The 16388-nt window shown below is 40.3% G+C and overlaps 1 protein-coding gene across 9 annotated transcripts in view; it reads left to right on the forward strand.

The window, feature by feature from the left end:
* Positions 1-16388, forward strand: part of EZH2 (enhancer of zeste 2 polycomb repressive complex 2 subunit) — a 63475-nt gene that overhangs the window by 16439 nt on the left and 30648 nt on the right. For 6 of the 9 annotated variants that reach the window (XM_032642346.1, XM_032642349.1, XM_032642353.1 and 3 more), the window contains 2 exons: positions 8350-8473; positions 9060-9188. In XM_032642346.1, the coding sequence (XP_032498237.1) occupies positions 8357-8473; positions 9060-9188 (246 nt within the window). In that variant the 5' untranslated portion in view covers positions 8350-8356. Of the gene's footprint in view, positions 1-7375; positions 7810-8349; positions 8474-9059; positions 9189-16388 lie in introns of those variants that run through there. The other 3 variants (XM_032642352.1, XM_032642351.1, XM_032642348.1) reach the window with 2 other exon arrangements.

Raw genomic sequence — 16388 nt, forward strand, 5'->3', positions numbered from 1 at the left:
TAGCCAATCTATTTCTTTAATTTGGCTTAATAATGCTAACACAGAGAATGGCTGTTTGCATATATGTGTTTTATAAAATGCTGTTAACTTTTAGTCCTTATTTGTTCAGGATAATTAGACCTAGTGGTTAACCTGCGCTGTGACACCTAGCAATCTTTGAATGCCAGTTGAAAATTCTGTAAAGCTGTGTTGATCCTTGGAGCACTGTGGAGTTACTGAAGCCTGCATTGGATAGATATTGAATCAATTATTTTTGGAGTCTTTACTAGAAAATATTATTACATATTTTACTACTGGGTTTGCTGGTTGGTGGGAACAAAATGTAAGTTGGTGACCTCTGCATCCCACTGGCTTTGCAGCATGCACTGGGTGCTGAGCGCTTCAGCACCGGTTCCTTTGTTTGCCAACCTTACCAGACCTGCCTCACCTTACTTTCCTGTTGTTGTTTTTTTTTTCCCATAGCCCTCAACGCCATGTTACATACTAAACATTTTTCTTTGTTTTTGATCGTTTCCATCTAGGTAGACTTTAAGTTCTATGAGGTCACAGATTTTTGTCTGTTTTATTTATCGCTGAGCCTTCCGTTTCTGTAAGAGTACCTAGCCATGTGTTAAATGTTCAATAAATATTGAATGAAGGAGTGAACGCATATTAACACTTCTCTTTTAAAACCCCAAACTCAGATGCTCTTCTCTTGTGTTATGTGTTTAATGCTGTCTTCCAGCTGGGGCAAAGACATGTTTCTCTGTCCATCCTAAACACAACTAAACTGGACCTGAATTGTATAGAATTGTTTGATTTCTTTGATCAGTATATGTATAATCAGTGGCACAATTACTTTCGTTGGTTCAGAGTCTGCATTTCTATTAATATAGCCTGTAAGTGTATTATCTTTTTAAGTGAACACCATCTTATAAGCTCATATGGAGATCTTTTCCCCCCTTTTTAAATTGTTCGTCATGTCTGAGTTTTTAAATAGTAGAATTAGATGTGGGAATTTCCCCCTCAAATTCCGTCTGTGTGTATTTTTTGTTTTTTCCTATTTAACATTTTACATAGCATTTTAATATATCAATATTTCTGTCCTGTTTATCATTTTAAAAAGTCGATGCCTATTTTAAAAATGAATGTCTTTACGTTAGGTTGTTGTGTAACTTAATTCCCTTCTTTAAAAAAGAAACTTTAATTTGGAATAATTTTAGATTTCTGTAACCATGGTCCATTTGTCAGAGTTAAGGAACCAGTATTATTATGCTACTGTTCACTAAACTGGAGACTCTTTGGATTTTACCAGTTTTTCTGTTTAGTCCTTTTTCTGCTCCAGGATCCAGTCCAGGACAGCAGGTTGCATTTAGGTGTCTCCTTAGTCTCTTCCAATCTGTGACAGTTTCTCCGTCTTTCCTTGTTTTCATGACCTTATTTATTGGTCAGATGTTTGGTCGAAATGTCCTTCAGTTTGGGTTGATGTGATGTTTTCTAGCGATGACTGAAGTGAGAGGTTGTGAGGTTTGGGGAAAGAATACGACTGGGGTGCGGTGCTGGTCTCAGCGCACATCGGGGTGCAGGTGGCGGGTGATCTAACCGTGGCAGGGGTGTCACTGGTTTCTCTGCTGGGACGTCCCCTTCCTCTCCCTGGATTCTGCTTTGAAAGCGACTCACCTGGGAAGGGACTAGAGCTCCATGCGTGGGCTCGGGAAGTGTGCACATGGATTTTGGAATTCGTGTAAGAAAGACTTGCCCCTCCGCCCCCATTTACTTGTTTATTTAATCACTTCTTTCTCTCATAGACTCATGGATACTTATTTCATTAGTTCGGTTATAATACCGTTGTGATTTAGTTTGCTGCTCAAATTGCTCCAGCTTTGGCCCCTGGGAGTGCCTTCGGTTTGGTTCCCGTCCTTTCATCCTCTCAGCATTCCCTTCCTGCTACAGGCTTTTCTCCTATTTTCCCCGTCCCAGCCCATGAGCTGGCCGTTAATCCAGAGCCCGGCTTCCTTGTGCGGGTAATGGGATTCAGGAGGGAAAGATGTGGGCGCTGGGGGCCCTGCTGGGGGTCCTGCTCCTGGGCTCTGTGGGCGGTACCTGGAAGCCCACACGTGTCTGCTCACCCAGGGATGCACGCGAGTCTCCCTGCGCCTGTTTGCGTGTGTATGAAAATAGAAGAGTTCACGCGGCTGTCTCTGACTCTAGTCCATCACCACCTCTTGCTTATTTGGCCCTGGTACCCGTGAGAAAGCTTAACTAGAGGACAGTGTTTCTGTCCAGTTCTTTTCGTCTTTAGCCTTCCTCTGTCCAGTCAGAACACAGATTTCCAAAGTTTCCTAGGTTGGCTCCTTTTCTCCCCACCCGTTTCCATGGGCTTATCTCATGTGGTTTTAATATACCTCAACTCATTGTGTGGTCTGTATTCCTTCCTGAGATCCCCTGACATCCTGTTTTGGTTTTATTTACTTGCATACAGTCTATCATTTAAGAAAATGACTTTTCACGTTGATTTGTTGTCTAACTTAACTTTTTTATATGCATATCGTATCCTGATCGCCCTCACCTGCTGTTGGGTGATGGTAGCCAGGACTTTCGTGGTGTAGTGCCTGCTCTGACAGGTGCTGTCCTGCGGCCTTACATCCTTACATGAGTGGACTTCTCAGGACAACTCTGTGACGAGGACGCTCCTCACAGCATGTGGAGAGGGAGGAACCAAAAGGTTTGGGAACTTGACCAGGTTCACACACAGCTGGTCCTGGGAGAACTGGAGTCCAACCCAGGGAGGCTGGCTTTGCAGGCTGTGCTCTTGCCTTTGTTTAAGTTGTGGGTAGGACTTAGGATTTAATAGGACCAGGTGCCATCTTGTTGGTTTATTGTTGGGACTTAGTTTGGAGTGGAGAGCGCTGCTGCCCACGTTCTCTGCCCCGTGTCCGTGACAGGTGTTGTTAATCGCCAGAGCGCCCTTCCTGCTGAGCCAGAGCATGGCCAGCCTGGAGTGGGTCGCTGTAAGGTTCAGGGTGGTGACACGCAGTGGAGTCCGCTTGTCCTCGCGAATCCCGAATGGAGGACGCAGGCAGCAGCCCTGTGCGCTTGCCTCCTTGGGCCCCTCACTCCTAGTCTCCTTCTCTTGGGGGTGTTCTCCATAAAGCCCCTCAGGCGTAAGACCTACTTCTCTTAGGTTATTAATTTTTATCTCTTACCAAGAGTTACATCTACAGGTCTCTCTAAGTTTTCCTCACCCTAACCCTTAACCCTACCCGCAGAATCTTATTTACCATTAATTTCCTTTTGAGTTCATTAAAGCAATGGATCTTAACTTAAAAAAGTAAATGAAATGGGTAAATGTGACTAACAGCTGTCCTCAAAGCATTTTAAATATAAAAGCACTATTGAAGATTGGTGATTTTTCAAAATTGGCAATTTCAGTTAGGGAAGGACATCGAGAATATTGCAATCATTATTACTTAAATGTTGTTAAATTTGGATTTTACCTTCCTTAGTCTGGTCTTCAGTTTAGAGTCAAAGTTGATGCTATTGACTTAGTTGAGAAGGATAAGTTGTACATGTAATTTATTTTTTAGTTTTCTTCAGACAAGTAGAAGCAGAGCTCAGCAAGACTGGTAGATGGCGAGTGCCTTGATTTGGCAAATCCTTTAGGAATGAAAAACCTTTAAAGAAGGGCATAAAGTGCACTGAAAGTGCCTAGGGCATTTTTTTTTTTTTTTTAATTCCTCAATCATTGGCAACTGAGTAAGGAGGGGCAGGAATGTTACCTTATTTCGGAAAAGACCCCTTACAAGTAGACTAGAGTTGGACTTGATGGAGAAGGATGCTGATTCCTGTGCTGTGTGGCCCAGTCACTGGAGGTAGAGAGGTGTGTCTTGGGGTCACCAGGGCCGTCCAAACCCAGGGCAGGGGCGGAGCTCCTCACCACGTGGGAGTGGAGCCGATGCTGTTGACCATGAGGAAATAGGGCTCGAGAACCTGTCTTCTGTTCACTCAGGCGTTGTTGTGTATATAATCTCAATATTAAAATGATACCTCAGACCCCTTCTGTGTCTCATGTGGCGGAAAATCTAATCCAAACTGGTTGAAGCAAAAGAGAGGGAATTCCTTGGCTCACATAACTGAACAGTTGTGGAGTTGGTTTGGCAAAGCATGCCTGGTCAGGGCTCAGTGATGGGACTAGAGTCCACTTCTTGGCTTTGGGTGCTTTTTCTTTTTCTCTTGTTGACTGTTCTTTGCAGGCTCTCCTCTTGCGGTTGCAGTTGGCTTCCAGCGATTCTTCAGGCAGCATGTTTCCAGGTTCAAACCTAAGTGGAAAGGGTGAGCATTCTTGACCTTGCAGGGAACCTCCTGAGACTTTCACATCTGGTCGTGTATTCATCCCAGCACTGGTCACTACAGGGGCTGTGGGCCAGGGCCTCGGGCTCCCTCCCATGGAGGTGGCAGTCCTTAGAGAAGGGTGGGTGCGAAGTTCCCAGAGAAGGTGAACTGATGCAGGGCGGCAAAAACAATTTGAGTTTGGTTGATTCATAAATAAGACTCTGGACTGTATAATTTTCCTTTATTTTATTTACATTGTATTAAGGTTTGGATGGTTCCCCGCCATAACCTGGTTTGTCTTTGAATTAAAGCATAACTGTTGTTTTGGTGTCACTGTATACAGGTAGACTTGAGCTATAACCTGTTTTGAATAAGAGAAGCTGTTTTTTTCCTGGGTAAAAATCATACTCGTGCCATTTCACCTATGAAACTAAGCAAATCTTCTGAGTGAGAAATTTAAAAATTGGATTTTTCACAAATCCCCATCCATTTAGTAGCAAGTCATTTTAATGTTTCTTTTTGCTAATAATGTACGAGTATTCCAAGCTGTATCATAATACTTACTGGGCTGTGATAGTGGGAAATAGTCAGAAGAGCTGGTTTGTCTGCCTTCAGGGGCGGGAAGGAGCGGGGGAGCTCACATTTGAAGGCCTGAAGTCTCTGCACGCAGGGCCTGAGAGGTGGGTGAGCCTGCCGGTGTCTGGTGTTCGCACCCAGCTGTGGGGTAGGTGATGCTACCCCAGTTGTTTGGATGAGGTCTCTCAGGCAATATCAGCTTCCCTAAGGAAGACCCAGAGGCTCCAGGTTTTGTAAGGCGGCGGGACCACAGGGTCCTGACAGCCCCTGAGACTCATCTCCTCCCGGGTTTCTCGGTGGTGGGGTGGGGTGACTCCCCCTCCCTTCCCGCACTCAGCACGGCAGCCACCCTTCCTTTCATACCTTGTGGCACAGCGGCTCATGATCAGCGCATGTTAATAGACCTGCCTTTTGTTTGTTTTTAAATCTGTTTGCCAGGCACACAGCCTGCGATTTTACAAATGGAGAAAAATTGTTCTTGAGACTGAGGGACTTCCAGTGGGGGTGAAGTGGGGTGAAGAACGTGGAAATGTGATTTTAATACGTTGTAAGTGCTGTGACAGTCGGAGGCAGTTTGTCTTATGTAAAACATCCTTCTGATGGTGCCTTAAATTTTGTTATTTTTTTTCATGGATCTGCCTGTTTATCCCTATGCTTTTAAACAACAGTGTGTACACTTTCATTTCTTATCCTAATTCGGAGGTCGTGATTCTTATATTTTGATAATTTCCCCTGAATGGATCACTGTCCTGTTTTCTTTTCCTCTCTATTGTGTGTATTTACCAGATCGTTCTATAGCTTAAAACCTTCACTTGCTTACTTCTTTATTTGGAGGAACTTTGTGAAGTTTATAAACGTGGAAACTTATCCTTTCATGCCCTCGTACGGAGAGGTTGGTTCCAAATCAACTTTGAAGTGTTTTGTCATTGATGGAGCAACTTGTTAGTTTAGTGTAACAGCTTTGGTTTTGTCCTGACATACTTTTCCAGAGGTGTTGTTACTAATGGTAGAAACACATAGAAGGTATTACAGCGTGTTAGACATGGAGGGTTCCAGTGGAAAACATGAAGTGCTAACTATTGAAATGATACCTCTTCACCTCGGCATAAAAAATGCACCTTAAAAGATGCATTGTAGTGATACCCGTGTTGCATATCAATGAAAACGAAAGCTGTGTTCCCAGTGCAGGTTTTTATCAGGCATGGTGGTGCCGCCTCCCAGGACCATGAATTTGTGGAAGCAGCAGATGGGACTAGTTGTGATGAGTTTCTGAGCTACTGCAACAGATCATCCCTTTTTATCTGATTCCTCTCCTTTCTAGCTAGGCCTTTGAAGTGCTAAGTGTCTGAAAATAATTTGCATAGAATTACCTGAGCTCATCTGTTAACAAACCAGCAGATGTGAAAGCAAAAAATTGCCACATAGTCATTTTTAGAATAAAGCTCCAGCCTCTCCCTAACTTTGGCGTCTTTTTGCCCGGCCTCACCGTCTTCCTAACTTCTTCCCCACTTTCTGTGTTTCCGCCAAGTTGGGATGGGCTGTGGGGTTTAGTCTTCTCAGCTCTGAGGACTGTCATCTTTGTTCCACTCAGCACCCCAGGCAAGGTCGCACTTTGAAGCTTTTATGGGACTCAGTCCTATCTCTGTGATCTCATTCAACTGTCTTTATCTTAAGTTCAACTGTCTTTATCTTACGTTCTGAAATCTCTTCTCTTCGTTCTTCTCATTCCCTCAATTCTTGTAATTTGGGCTCTTTACCTAATTTGGGGTCCACCTTTGTTTGCAGGGTCGGCTGGCGGCCCCTCTGCGCCCTTACAGCCCCGAACCCAGCTGGCTCCTGCTCTTACCTGAGCCCCTTCCGTTCTCTCTTTGCCTTTTGAAACCCAACTCAACTTTTAAGGTTGAGTGGTCACTTTGCTGCCATCCTTCTGCAGCTCCTTGCTTGTGTCCCCCACCCTCAGCCCCAGTACTTTTTCACATTTATCTCATATTGTAAAGTCCGTTCCTTTAGGCCTTCTTAGGTCGGTTATAAGCGCCGCAAGGGCAAGTTCTGCGTTTCATTCATCTTTGTATATTTATTGCCTGATTCTTACTAGTCATTAATTACGTGCTTTCTTTGCCCCTCTCTCAGCTTGAATAATCCACCGTTTGTGTTCTCTTTCGTGGTTTGGTGGTAGAATATTCCGTACAGAAAGTTACCACTGACCTCTGGGTTCCTTTTCTTTCTCTAATTCCTCTCCTTAGGCAATTTTCTCTATGCTCGAGGGCTGTATGTAAGCAGGTACATGAAACCCTACTCAGTTATTCAGGCCAGAAAGCCATCTTCCCCATATTGAAATCCTTGCCGTGTTTGCTCTCAAGTGACTCTTGAAATCATTTCCTTTCTCTCATCACTGGTGTCGTTGAAGAAGCTGCGTCGTCTCTTGTCTAGGGACAGTCCCGCCTTCCAGTCTCACCTGGCCTCACCTTTGCCTTTTACTCTCTTCCAGCCCCTCCTGCCGCTGCACTGCAGTCAGCTGGGCTTTCCAGAGTGTAAATCTTCCCCCTGCCCCTTTACTTAAAACACTATGACTTTCCATTGCGCTTAGATAAATTACAGCACAAATCCCTAATGTGGCACCTTCGCACCATCCGATAGAGGAATGTCCTTCTAATCTTTTGAAGATACAAGTACAGTTTTAACACTTTGATGAACAAATATTCTGGAAGAGGACGCTCGTTTAGACTCTGTGGTGTGAACTGGACATCCGGTGGACTGCAGGCTGAGCCCACGTTGCACATAGCCGGCTTCCAGAGCCTCTGCAACCACAGATGGGGCGGAAGGGGGGTCCCTGCCTTCCTTCTCCTCTGGCTAGCAGAGGAGCCCCCATGGGAGGAAAGGTGGCACGAGGCAGAGACACAGACTTTCATCACAGTGTTGAAGGTGAGAAGCATGGTTGAAAGTGTGTGTAGGAGGAGTACTTTAATTTGTACAGTTATCACATGTTGTACTGTATATTTTCTACCTTTGGTGCTGTATGTAGATTTTACTTCTTTTTCAGGTTTATCTTTTTCAGTCATTCATTTATGCCTGTAGCAACTAATTTAATGATGAAAAACTTAGAATATCTGTCTACTTTTTTTTTTTTCACTCCACAAGTGTGGATCTCACAGCTCGTTACTGTATATACTTAACTCCTGTAATGGCTCACATTTCTGTAGGATGACTGCAGTTTAGGAGTGGAGTATCTTTGTAAATAAAGATGTCTTTTAAAAGTTGTATTAAATAAAAATTTATACTTGGAATGAAATGTTTTTAAGGACTTCACCATGCAGAACAAATGAGGACCCTTCTTGCAAATATCAACAGTGTAATTATGTGTCATTTCTTTTGTTGATTGTTAGTTTGCTGGGGATTAAAACACAAGTGGTCATATTCAGGCTGGTTAGATTAGTGATTTTAATATGAAACCATTGCTTTTAGAATAATCATGGGCCAGACTGGGAAGAAATCTGAGAAGGGACCAGTGTGTTGGCGGAAGCGTGTAAAGTCAGAGTACATGCGCCTGCGGCAGCTCAAGAGGTTCAGGCGAGCTGACGAAGTCAAGGTATCCTCCGTCTTCTGTGAAAATGCGGGTACAGTTAAGGATGGTTTACTCCCTAAAGATAAGTTTTAATTTGAAAGGGTAAATGGTCTTATTTACTGTAAGATAAATGAAAACTTGGAAGTTAAGGTCCTTGGTCTGTCTTAACATAAAAATCGTACCATGCACATTAGTGAAGTGGAAAGATTTTAATCTAATGGTTATTCAGTCTACTTGGAAATCACCATCTTTTCAGTGTAACTTTGTACTGCATGTGGAGACCCAGGACCCAAATATAAAGGAATGTGTTTCATGGTACTGTGTTCCTAAAGTCATTGTGATTTAAAAAAAATATAGATATATACAGAGTTAACAAAGAAAGGATGGAAATAATTTCCTCTTCCCCTTCTACTCTCAGTAAAATAATAGGTGTGGTGTTTTTGTATTATTTGAATGTGAGAAACCACAGTTTAGTGTAAAATCCATATGCTTTTGAAGGAATGTCCCTGATACTTTTGAGGAATCACTCAATTTTAACCTTCATTAGAGATGTTACAAATTTTCTAACAATGAACAATTTCTTTTCTCCTCTCCTTCATTTTTTTTAAAGAGTATGTTTAGTTCCAATCGTCAGAAAATTTTGGAAAGAACAGAAATCTTAAACCAAGAATGGAAACAGCGAAGGATCCAGCCTGTGCACATCCTGACTTCTGTGAGCTCATTGCGCGGGACCAGGGAGGTTGGTGAACTCACGCGCTGTATGAATTATCAGTGCATTTTGGTTTTTGCTTTTGGAATGTTGGTTGGTTGTCGAGAGGAGGCCATTGACCTCGGATGTCCCTTGTTTTATTGTTATTTCTCTTTAATGTGCAACTGATTCCTAGATTTTTATAAGACTGTTCATTTAAAAAGAACTTTAAATACTCTCGAATGTCCTCATCAGATCACAAGTTAGAGCAAGGCTTTCTGATGCATAGTTGTCTTTTTTCCTCCCCCTTCATATGAATTAGCCGTGCTGTAAGAAATGGTTCTTTTTCATCCATACTTATGGAGTAAACAAGCTTCTTCTTATACATTTTGTCCAAATTCTAAGGCTCTCTCTATAAGAATTTTTAAATTTGGGGTTGAGAGGTCAGAATTTCCTTTTTTAATAGAATTTTTTTGAATGAACAAGGTAGATCTTAATCACTCCAAAAAATTACTGTTTTCAAAGGAAGGCAATAAATCTATGGTAGATTTTATAATGAGATAACACATTAAAACATAGTGGCAGCAAGATGAAAAGAAAATGGCAGAAACTTACACAGTATGGAACCAATCAGTAGGATTTTGGTTAAAGCATTTCTGTTTAAGTACCTGTTTTATGCAGGAAGACATGGCATGTGATATGGAATGCTATTTGAATGGGCATGGACGCAAAAAGAGGGAAGAAAGTGATTTGAAATTTAGATTATGCCATGTAGTAGATGATTGTTGACCTGGGTGTCTGCACATGGAAGGCATCTAAACAATGGAATTTGTTCTAAAATAATGTGTTTTCAATGAGCAGTCATTTTTTATATCATATTGTAATAATCAAGCACTAATTTGGTGTCTTACGAGACCTGTTGAGATTGTGTGATGCACTGGCTTCAGAGACTGGTCAGTGCTGTTAGAGTAGCTCAGTCTGTGCTACAGACATGGTCCTAGTGGTGATTTCAGTGATGGTGTTGTGGTCTTGATGGTGATACATATGGCTTGGGATGATTCTTATTTATGCATTTTGTCAGTTGACCGCTCTTTAAGCTCTGACTTGCAGTTGTATAAATATGTATTATATGTTATTAACACCTTCCAGTCATGTGCAACAGGTCAGGACCTACACATTAGAGGTAAATGACTAATTAATATACTAAGGGTGAAAGGGATTCTTTTCTATGCCAGTCAGAATGTTCTCGAAAGGGATCAGGATGGAGCCTCTAATTCTTTTGAAAGTGACCTTTTGGAAATTTTGAAGTGAAGGAAAAAGAAACCTCGTTTTTTTTCTCTCCAGAGGGATACATTTTAGAAATTTGGAGAAATAAAGTAGGAACACACGGAATACTTAATTTCGCCACCCATTACAAACTTCAAAATGCTGTTGAAAGCCCAGCCTACATTTATAATAAAAGTGAACAGCAGTAATGATTTCTGGCACTGCACTAGGTACTACTCTACCTCATTTTGTCTTCGTGATGGTTGTATTACCACTTTTTTATTCCCAGGTGAGGAAACTGAGCCTTAGAAGAATTAAAGTCAGTTTCCTTGCTCTAATGATCTGATGTGGGCCTGGAAGAGTACACTTTGCTCAGACACATTAAGAAATTATTAAAGTTCATTATTTATGTACAACCGGAATTGCTCATGATACAATTTTTGGTGTTAAATTTAAGAGTACAGTTTATTCAAATGAGTATTTACTAATTGCATTTTGCTTTTAATTTTGTCAAGTGGAGATAAAAGTCATTGAATGTAAAGATACCTAACTTTTTATTGAGTTCATGAGAGAAATTGTAAGAAGAAATTAGCATTTTAATGAAACAAGTGTTTTTCTAAACTTAGTACCCCATGCAGGTTGAGAAAAAACATTTTCACAAAACAGGAGGGGAAAAGGAGGAAAGTAACCCCTAGCCTCAGGAATTCAGGTTTTGTTGCATGGAACTCTGGTCAAAGCACGTTTGTTTTTGAGCCACTCTTAATTACTGATTCTGCTTGAAGTGATTTGTCTTCTCCTCCTAGCGGCACCCCCCCCGCCCCTTTAAAACCATCATCACTGACTTTTGGAAGCTGAAGGTTTATACAGTTTGTGATAAGCTTTTTGGTGTTATCACAATAAATAATAGAATTTTAGGGCTGGAAAGGACTTTAATGATCTCTGTCTAGTTTCCTTACTTTTCAGATGAGACTATATCCCTGTTATTTTTTCTTCAGTTTGAGCATTTCCAGCAATATATCAGTTTCTTTTATATGCTTTAAAAGTTGGAATCAACTAGGTCAGAAGCAGGAAGATAAATAGGTTAGCCTCTTTTGCAACGACTTTCCTAGTAATAGGCTTGTAGGGTTGGCAGAATTTGGGACTGCACTGTTGACCCAAACACCTAGAAAGTCCATGGCTTTCAACATTTGGAAGTGCTGTTGTAACAGTGTTTTAATTAAGTCCTTATTTTTATAAGCTGATCCTTTATAAGTGTTGTCTTCAGTTTAAATCCTTTGAGCATGACGACGATTCAATGACAATTTTCAGTCATTCACTCAAGTCTTCTACTTTATTCCCTTCTGTACTTGTAGAAGGGGATAAGCTCAGTTTTAAAATGACCAATTTTATCTAGGTTATTTTAGTAAAGAAAGTCTGACAAGTTTACTTTCTGATCTAATGAAGTGACTGCTGTAGATTCTGACTTGAGATCAAGGAGCCTTGCAGTCGACCTGGAGACCACATCTTTAGTCTGTTGTTTCCTTAATGCATGCTTTTAGGAGACTTGTGGGTACTTATTTTTTGGTGTTGAAGTTACAGAACCTAAGCCGTGTTGCCCATAGGATCTTAATACAGAGTATGTGTCTATTTTCTCTTTTTAAAAATACTTCTGACTTCTTGAAGACAGTGACTGTAATATATGTTACATATATTTCCTTTGCTCTTCAGTTTATCTTTTTAAGGAGCATTCAGCTTAAAAATGTTATGAAACGATACATACAGGCCAAGGGATGTATGCCGTATTGCCATAATATGTGGCTGTTTGTCAGAAGATTATTTCTAGGTGACATTTGTTACTTTGTCTCATCAGTCAGTAAAGAACTTTATCTTCTTTAAGTCTGCACATTGGTAATCCTGTTCTTTAATGTGTCTGTTTTTCCAGTTTTGACGAAGAAGCTGGTTTAGGAGTTACTCTTGTAGTCCTTACTAGTGCATTTCTTTCTGTACATTTTCCATTTCTTGCTGAAAACAACAAGGCACTTTTCCCTTTCATTGATTCTTCATATCAAGATTTTTATTACTTGTATGTATTATGACTGTGAAAGGGAGGCTTGCTCAAATGATGTCTGTCTTCTGGGCAAGTGGTGTGATTGGTTTAATAATTTAAAAATATCCTGCCAATATGCATTTTTAGATTCCCAGGAGAATGTAATGTTCTTTTAAGAATTCTGTGTCTTGTTTACTAATGAAAGAGTAAGAAAAGTGGGGCTTCTTCAGAATGTTTCGCACATACAACAAGCAGCATCAGAAGGACCTCCTAGCCCTCATATTCATGAAGAATTAAAAGTCTTTTGGACTTTTCAGTACGTACAGGTTTGCTCTTCCTATTGATATCTTAAAATTTTAAGTTCATCACCTATCATTTGTTATTTGCAAATGAATTTTTTTCGGGGCGGGGGGAGGCTTCTTTCATGATGCAGAATGTATAAGTTCTTTCGTAAGGTTGCAGTTTGGGCTTATTTTTGTTGAAGGAGAAGGAAAACATTGTCTTGTTTACCTGTAAACACTTGATTGCATTATTTATTGATGTGGTAATGCAGTTTCCTCAGTTAATTGTAAATAGAAATTTAGTTACTATACACAAAGAAAAAATAACATGCTGGTGTACCCAATGTGTAGTGCTCTTTACTTAAATATACTCCCAACTTTCAACACAGTAACATGCTTTCTTTCCTTTGTGAATTCCAGGATTATAGGACCAATATGTCCTGCCCAGCATTTAAGCAGGTGTGGCAGGGAGCTGGGTCATTTTTCTCATGTCTTAGACATAGATGAATGGTTCTCCCAAGTGTGTGTCTTTACTCTCAGTCTGAACATATCCATCCTTTCTTGGTTGCTCAAGAAACTGGTTTCTTAGTTGCTTTCTGCTGCTCTTTGTCCCTCTTAACCATCTGTTGGTTGAATCTTGTGTTAACTCTGCCAGTCCTTCCTGTTCGGGTCACTTTTTCAAATCACGGCAGCCTTTCTGGCTTTCTTTCGGCTGAAATAGATGGAATATTACTTAAATGACCATAAGGAGGTGTTCCTTTGCTTTTGAAAGGAAGCTAATATAAGCATTTTATGCTTTTCCAAAAAGGCCATGTAAAAAAAAGATCACTTCTGTTGTTTGAGCTTATATATTATTATCATATATTAAAGATATATTGTACACTTATGATGTTTGAGTTCATATTTTAAATTTAAGATTATATATCTTAATTTTAAAAAGTGAACTTCTCAAAAATGTCAAATGTTTATTTTGTACTACTGAATAAACCAGAAGTTGTGCTTAATTTGCTGTTTTTCTCCAAGAACAAACTGTGTATACAGTTTGTGTTTTAAAATTTAGTGTTAAATTGACCAGTACAGAGATCAAGTCTGTCCTCAAAATGCAAAACCAAATTTTGACAGCTGTTTTGAAAACAAACAGAATGAACCAAAACCCAAAGAAATGCTTATCTAGTCTGCAATGTTAAAAATTGTTCATTGCTCTGAAGAAATAAGAAAATTTTATTAGACCTAGAACTACTATCACAGTATAGCTTGATAATTTGGATTGACTTAAATCCGCTGCTTAGGATTCTGTTTTATCTTCTCTTACTAGATTTTGTAAAAGAATATTATTTGAGTACCATTTTGAGAGGGTTGGGTAGATTTCATGAGCTACCTTGGCAACCGATGAGGCACTTTTAATACTAGCTAATGTGAATATCTGTTGGGTTAATGAAACTTTTGTTTTTTATCTTTTTCTTCAATTAAAAGATCACTGTAAAATATTAACTGTAAACATTCAAATAAAACAGAAATATATGAAACAGGAGCAAAAGGCCCTGTCGTCCAAGCCCTGTGACTTTTATTCTCTGATTTCTTTTTCTATGACGTTAATTATAATGATAATATATATTTTATTTTAAAAAGTTATTCCCAGATAAAACATGCCTGCCTTTTGGGGCCATGGCTTTACATCTGTCCGGGTCTTCAGTATATTCAACAGTGCACAGTGCTTGGTCCTGCGGATTTACCGTAATTAATTGCCCTATTCATAATGGATGAACATTTAGGGTTTTTTTTTTTCCTTTTGCAGTTAGCCTTTCAGTGAATATCCTTCATACACATCTTTGCATCTTTTGAGTAATTTTGTAGGAAGAGTTTCTGGAAACAGTATTACTAGGTCAAGAGGATATGCATATTTAAATTTTTAATAGCTATTACCAGATTGCCCCCCAAAAGTTTTACATTTACACTCTCACCAACTGTTTATAGTGGTGTCTGTTTATCTATATTCCCAGCATAAAATGTTAATCTTTGTCAGTGTGATAGGTAAAACATTACTGTAGTTTGCTCTCCTTTCGTTCATCAGTGAAGTTAATTTTAAGTACCTATTGTTTGTTTATATTTCTTCTATGAGTTGGCTGTTATGGTCTTGGATCTTTTAAAATTGGGTTGGACTTTTTCTTATGATTTTAAAGGACTTTTTGTATATTATAAATACTAGTTTTTAATCATCTGTTCTGCAGATTTCCCCCCCATTTTCATGCTATTTCTGGGATGTTTTGGTTATACAGAAGTTTTAAATGTTTATGTAGTCAAATTAGAATTTCTTCTTTTGATTTCTGTGTTTCTTTAAGGCTTACAAAGCCTGTATCTACTTCAAGATTATAAATTACCCACCTTTCCTTCTAGTTTTCATTTTTATATTTTAACATCATTTAACCTATTCGGAATTTCCTTTGGTGTAAAGAGTGAGTGGGGAATTTTGTTTTCAATTTCTTTTCTATTTGGCTTTGTTGTTTCAGCACGATTCACTAAATGATCAATCCGTGAGCAATTGGGGAGCGGTTATAAATCTGTTTTGCAAAGATCAGCAGAATTGGCCTGTCTGATTGGTGGTCACGGAGCAGGTTTATTAGCACCTGAGCAAGGGCTTCGCGCTTCTGAGACTACGGTCCGGTGGCCGTCCTGCCTTTTTACCTTAGCCAATGGCTCTGCTGCTCTGTGGCGTTCAGCCCCACGTCCACTCACGGGAGCGAGGCTTCACAACGGCTGTGCTGCCACAGCTGATGGGAACCATGACTTTATTCTTTGTTCTGCTTCTTAGTTTTTGTTTACTTTCTCTTTTTTTCAATGATAGAAATGGTCTTATTTGCCACTCGCAGGACTATTACTGAATTAGGTTCTTGAGTTTGCATGTCACGGACAAACATGGCTCTGGTTACGTGCTTTACGTGCTGTGTTGGGTGTTTTACCAACTTACGTCCTGTGACTATTGTTCTGTTTCTGATCTCCAGTATTTTAGCAAAACTGCAGATTATGAGGAGATGATTTACCCTAACAGCCCCCTTCAGACCCAGACTGCATTGGGTTTTTAATAGTTACTATATTAATCAGGTTTATAGATTTATGACCTCTTTACTCGGGCTCAGGCTTCTGAAGCTAGGACGCAGGGAAGAGCTTTAAGGCTCCAAACTTCCTGAAATTGAACTTCACATGTTACCTGTTCTGTGTGAAATGCTGTATATGCCCCCGCCCCCTGCCCTGGAAGAAGTGCCAGACTGATGCTTATAGGGTGGCATCTTTCTGTTCTTAAGTGAGCTCAGGGCAGGAGCCTCGTGTTGCTGGTGGAGGTTTCCCCCAAGTCCGGACGGCTCTGCAACATACGTATCCAGCAGCAGAAATGAGAATAATTTACAGTCTGGCATGAACCACTCCTGTACTCCTTGGCTCCAGCGCCCTTGATTAGCTGCTTTAATTTAATGTGCCTGTGTCAAGATCCGATCAGGATGTTTTATTTCTGACCCTCTCCTTAACCACCCTTCTCCTAATCATCCTGAGTGAGTTAGGAACTCACTTCTACTGTGAGCTTTTCTTGACCCAGACCTGATACTTACCTCATTCCAGTTTTTTCTTCAGTGCTTACTTCACATAAAAGCAGTCTGAAATTAAGTTATGTACACGATCATTTTCACC

The sequence above is a fragment of the Phocoena sinus genome, chromosome 9, assembly GCF_008692025.1.
Source record: "Phocoena sinus isolate mPhoSin1 chromosome 9, mPhoSin1.pri, whole genome shotgun sequence".
In the NCBI taxonomy this organism is placed as follows: Eukaryota; Metazoa; Chordata; class Mammalia; order Artiodactyla; family Phocoenidae; genus Phocoena; species Phocoena sinus.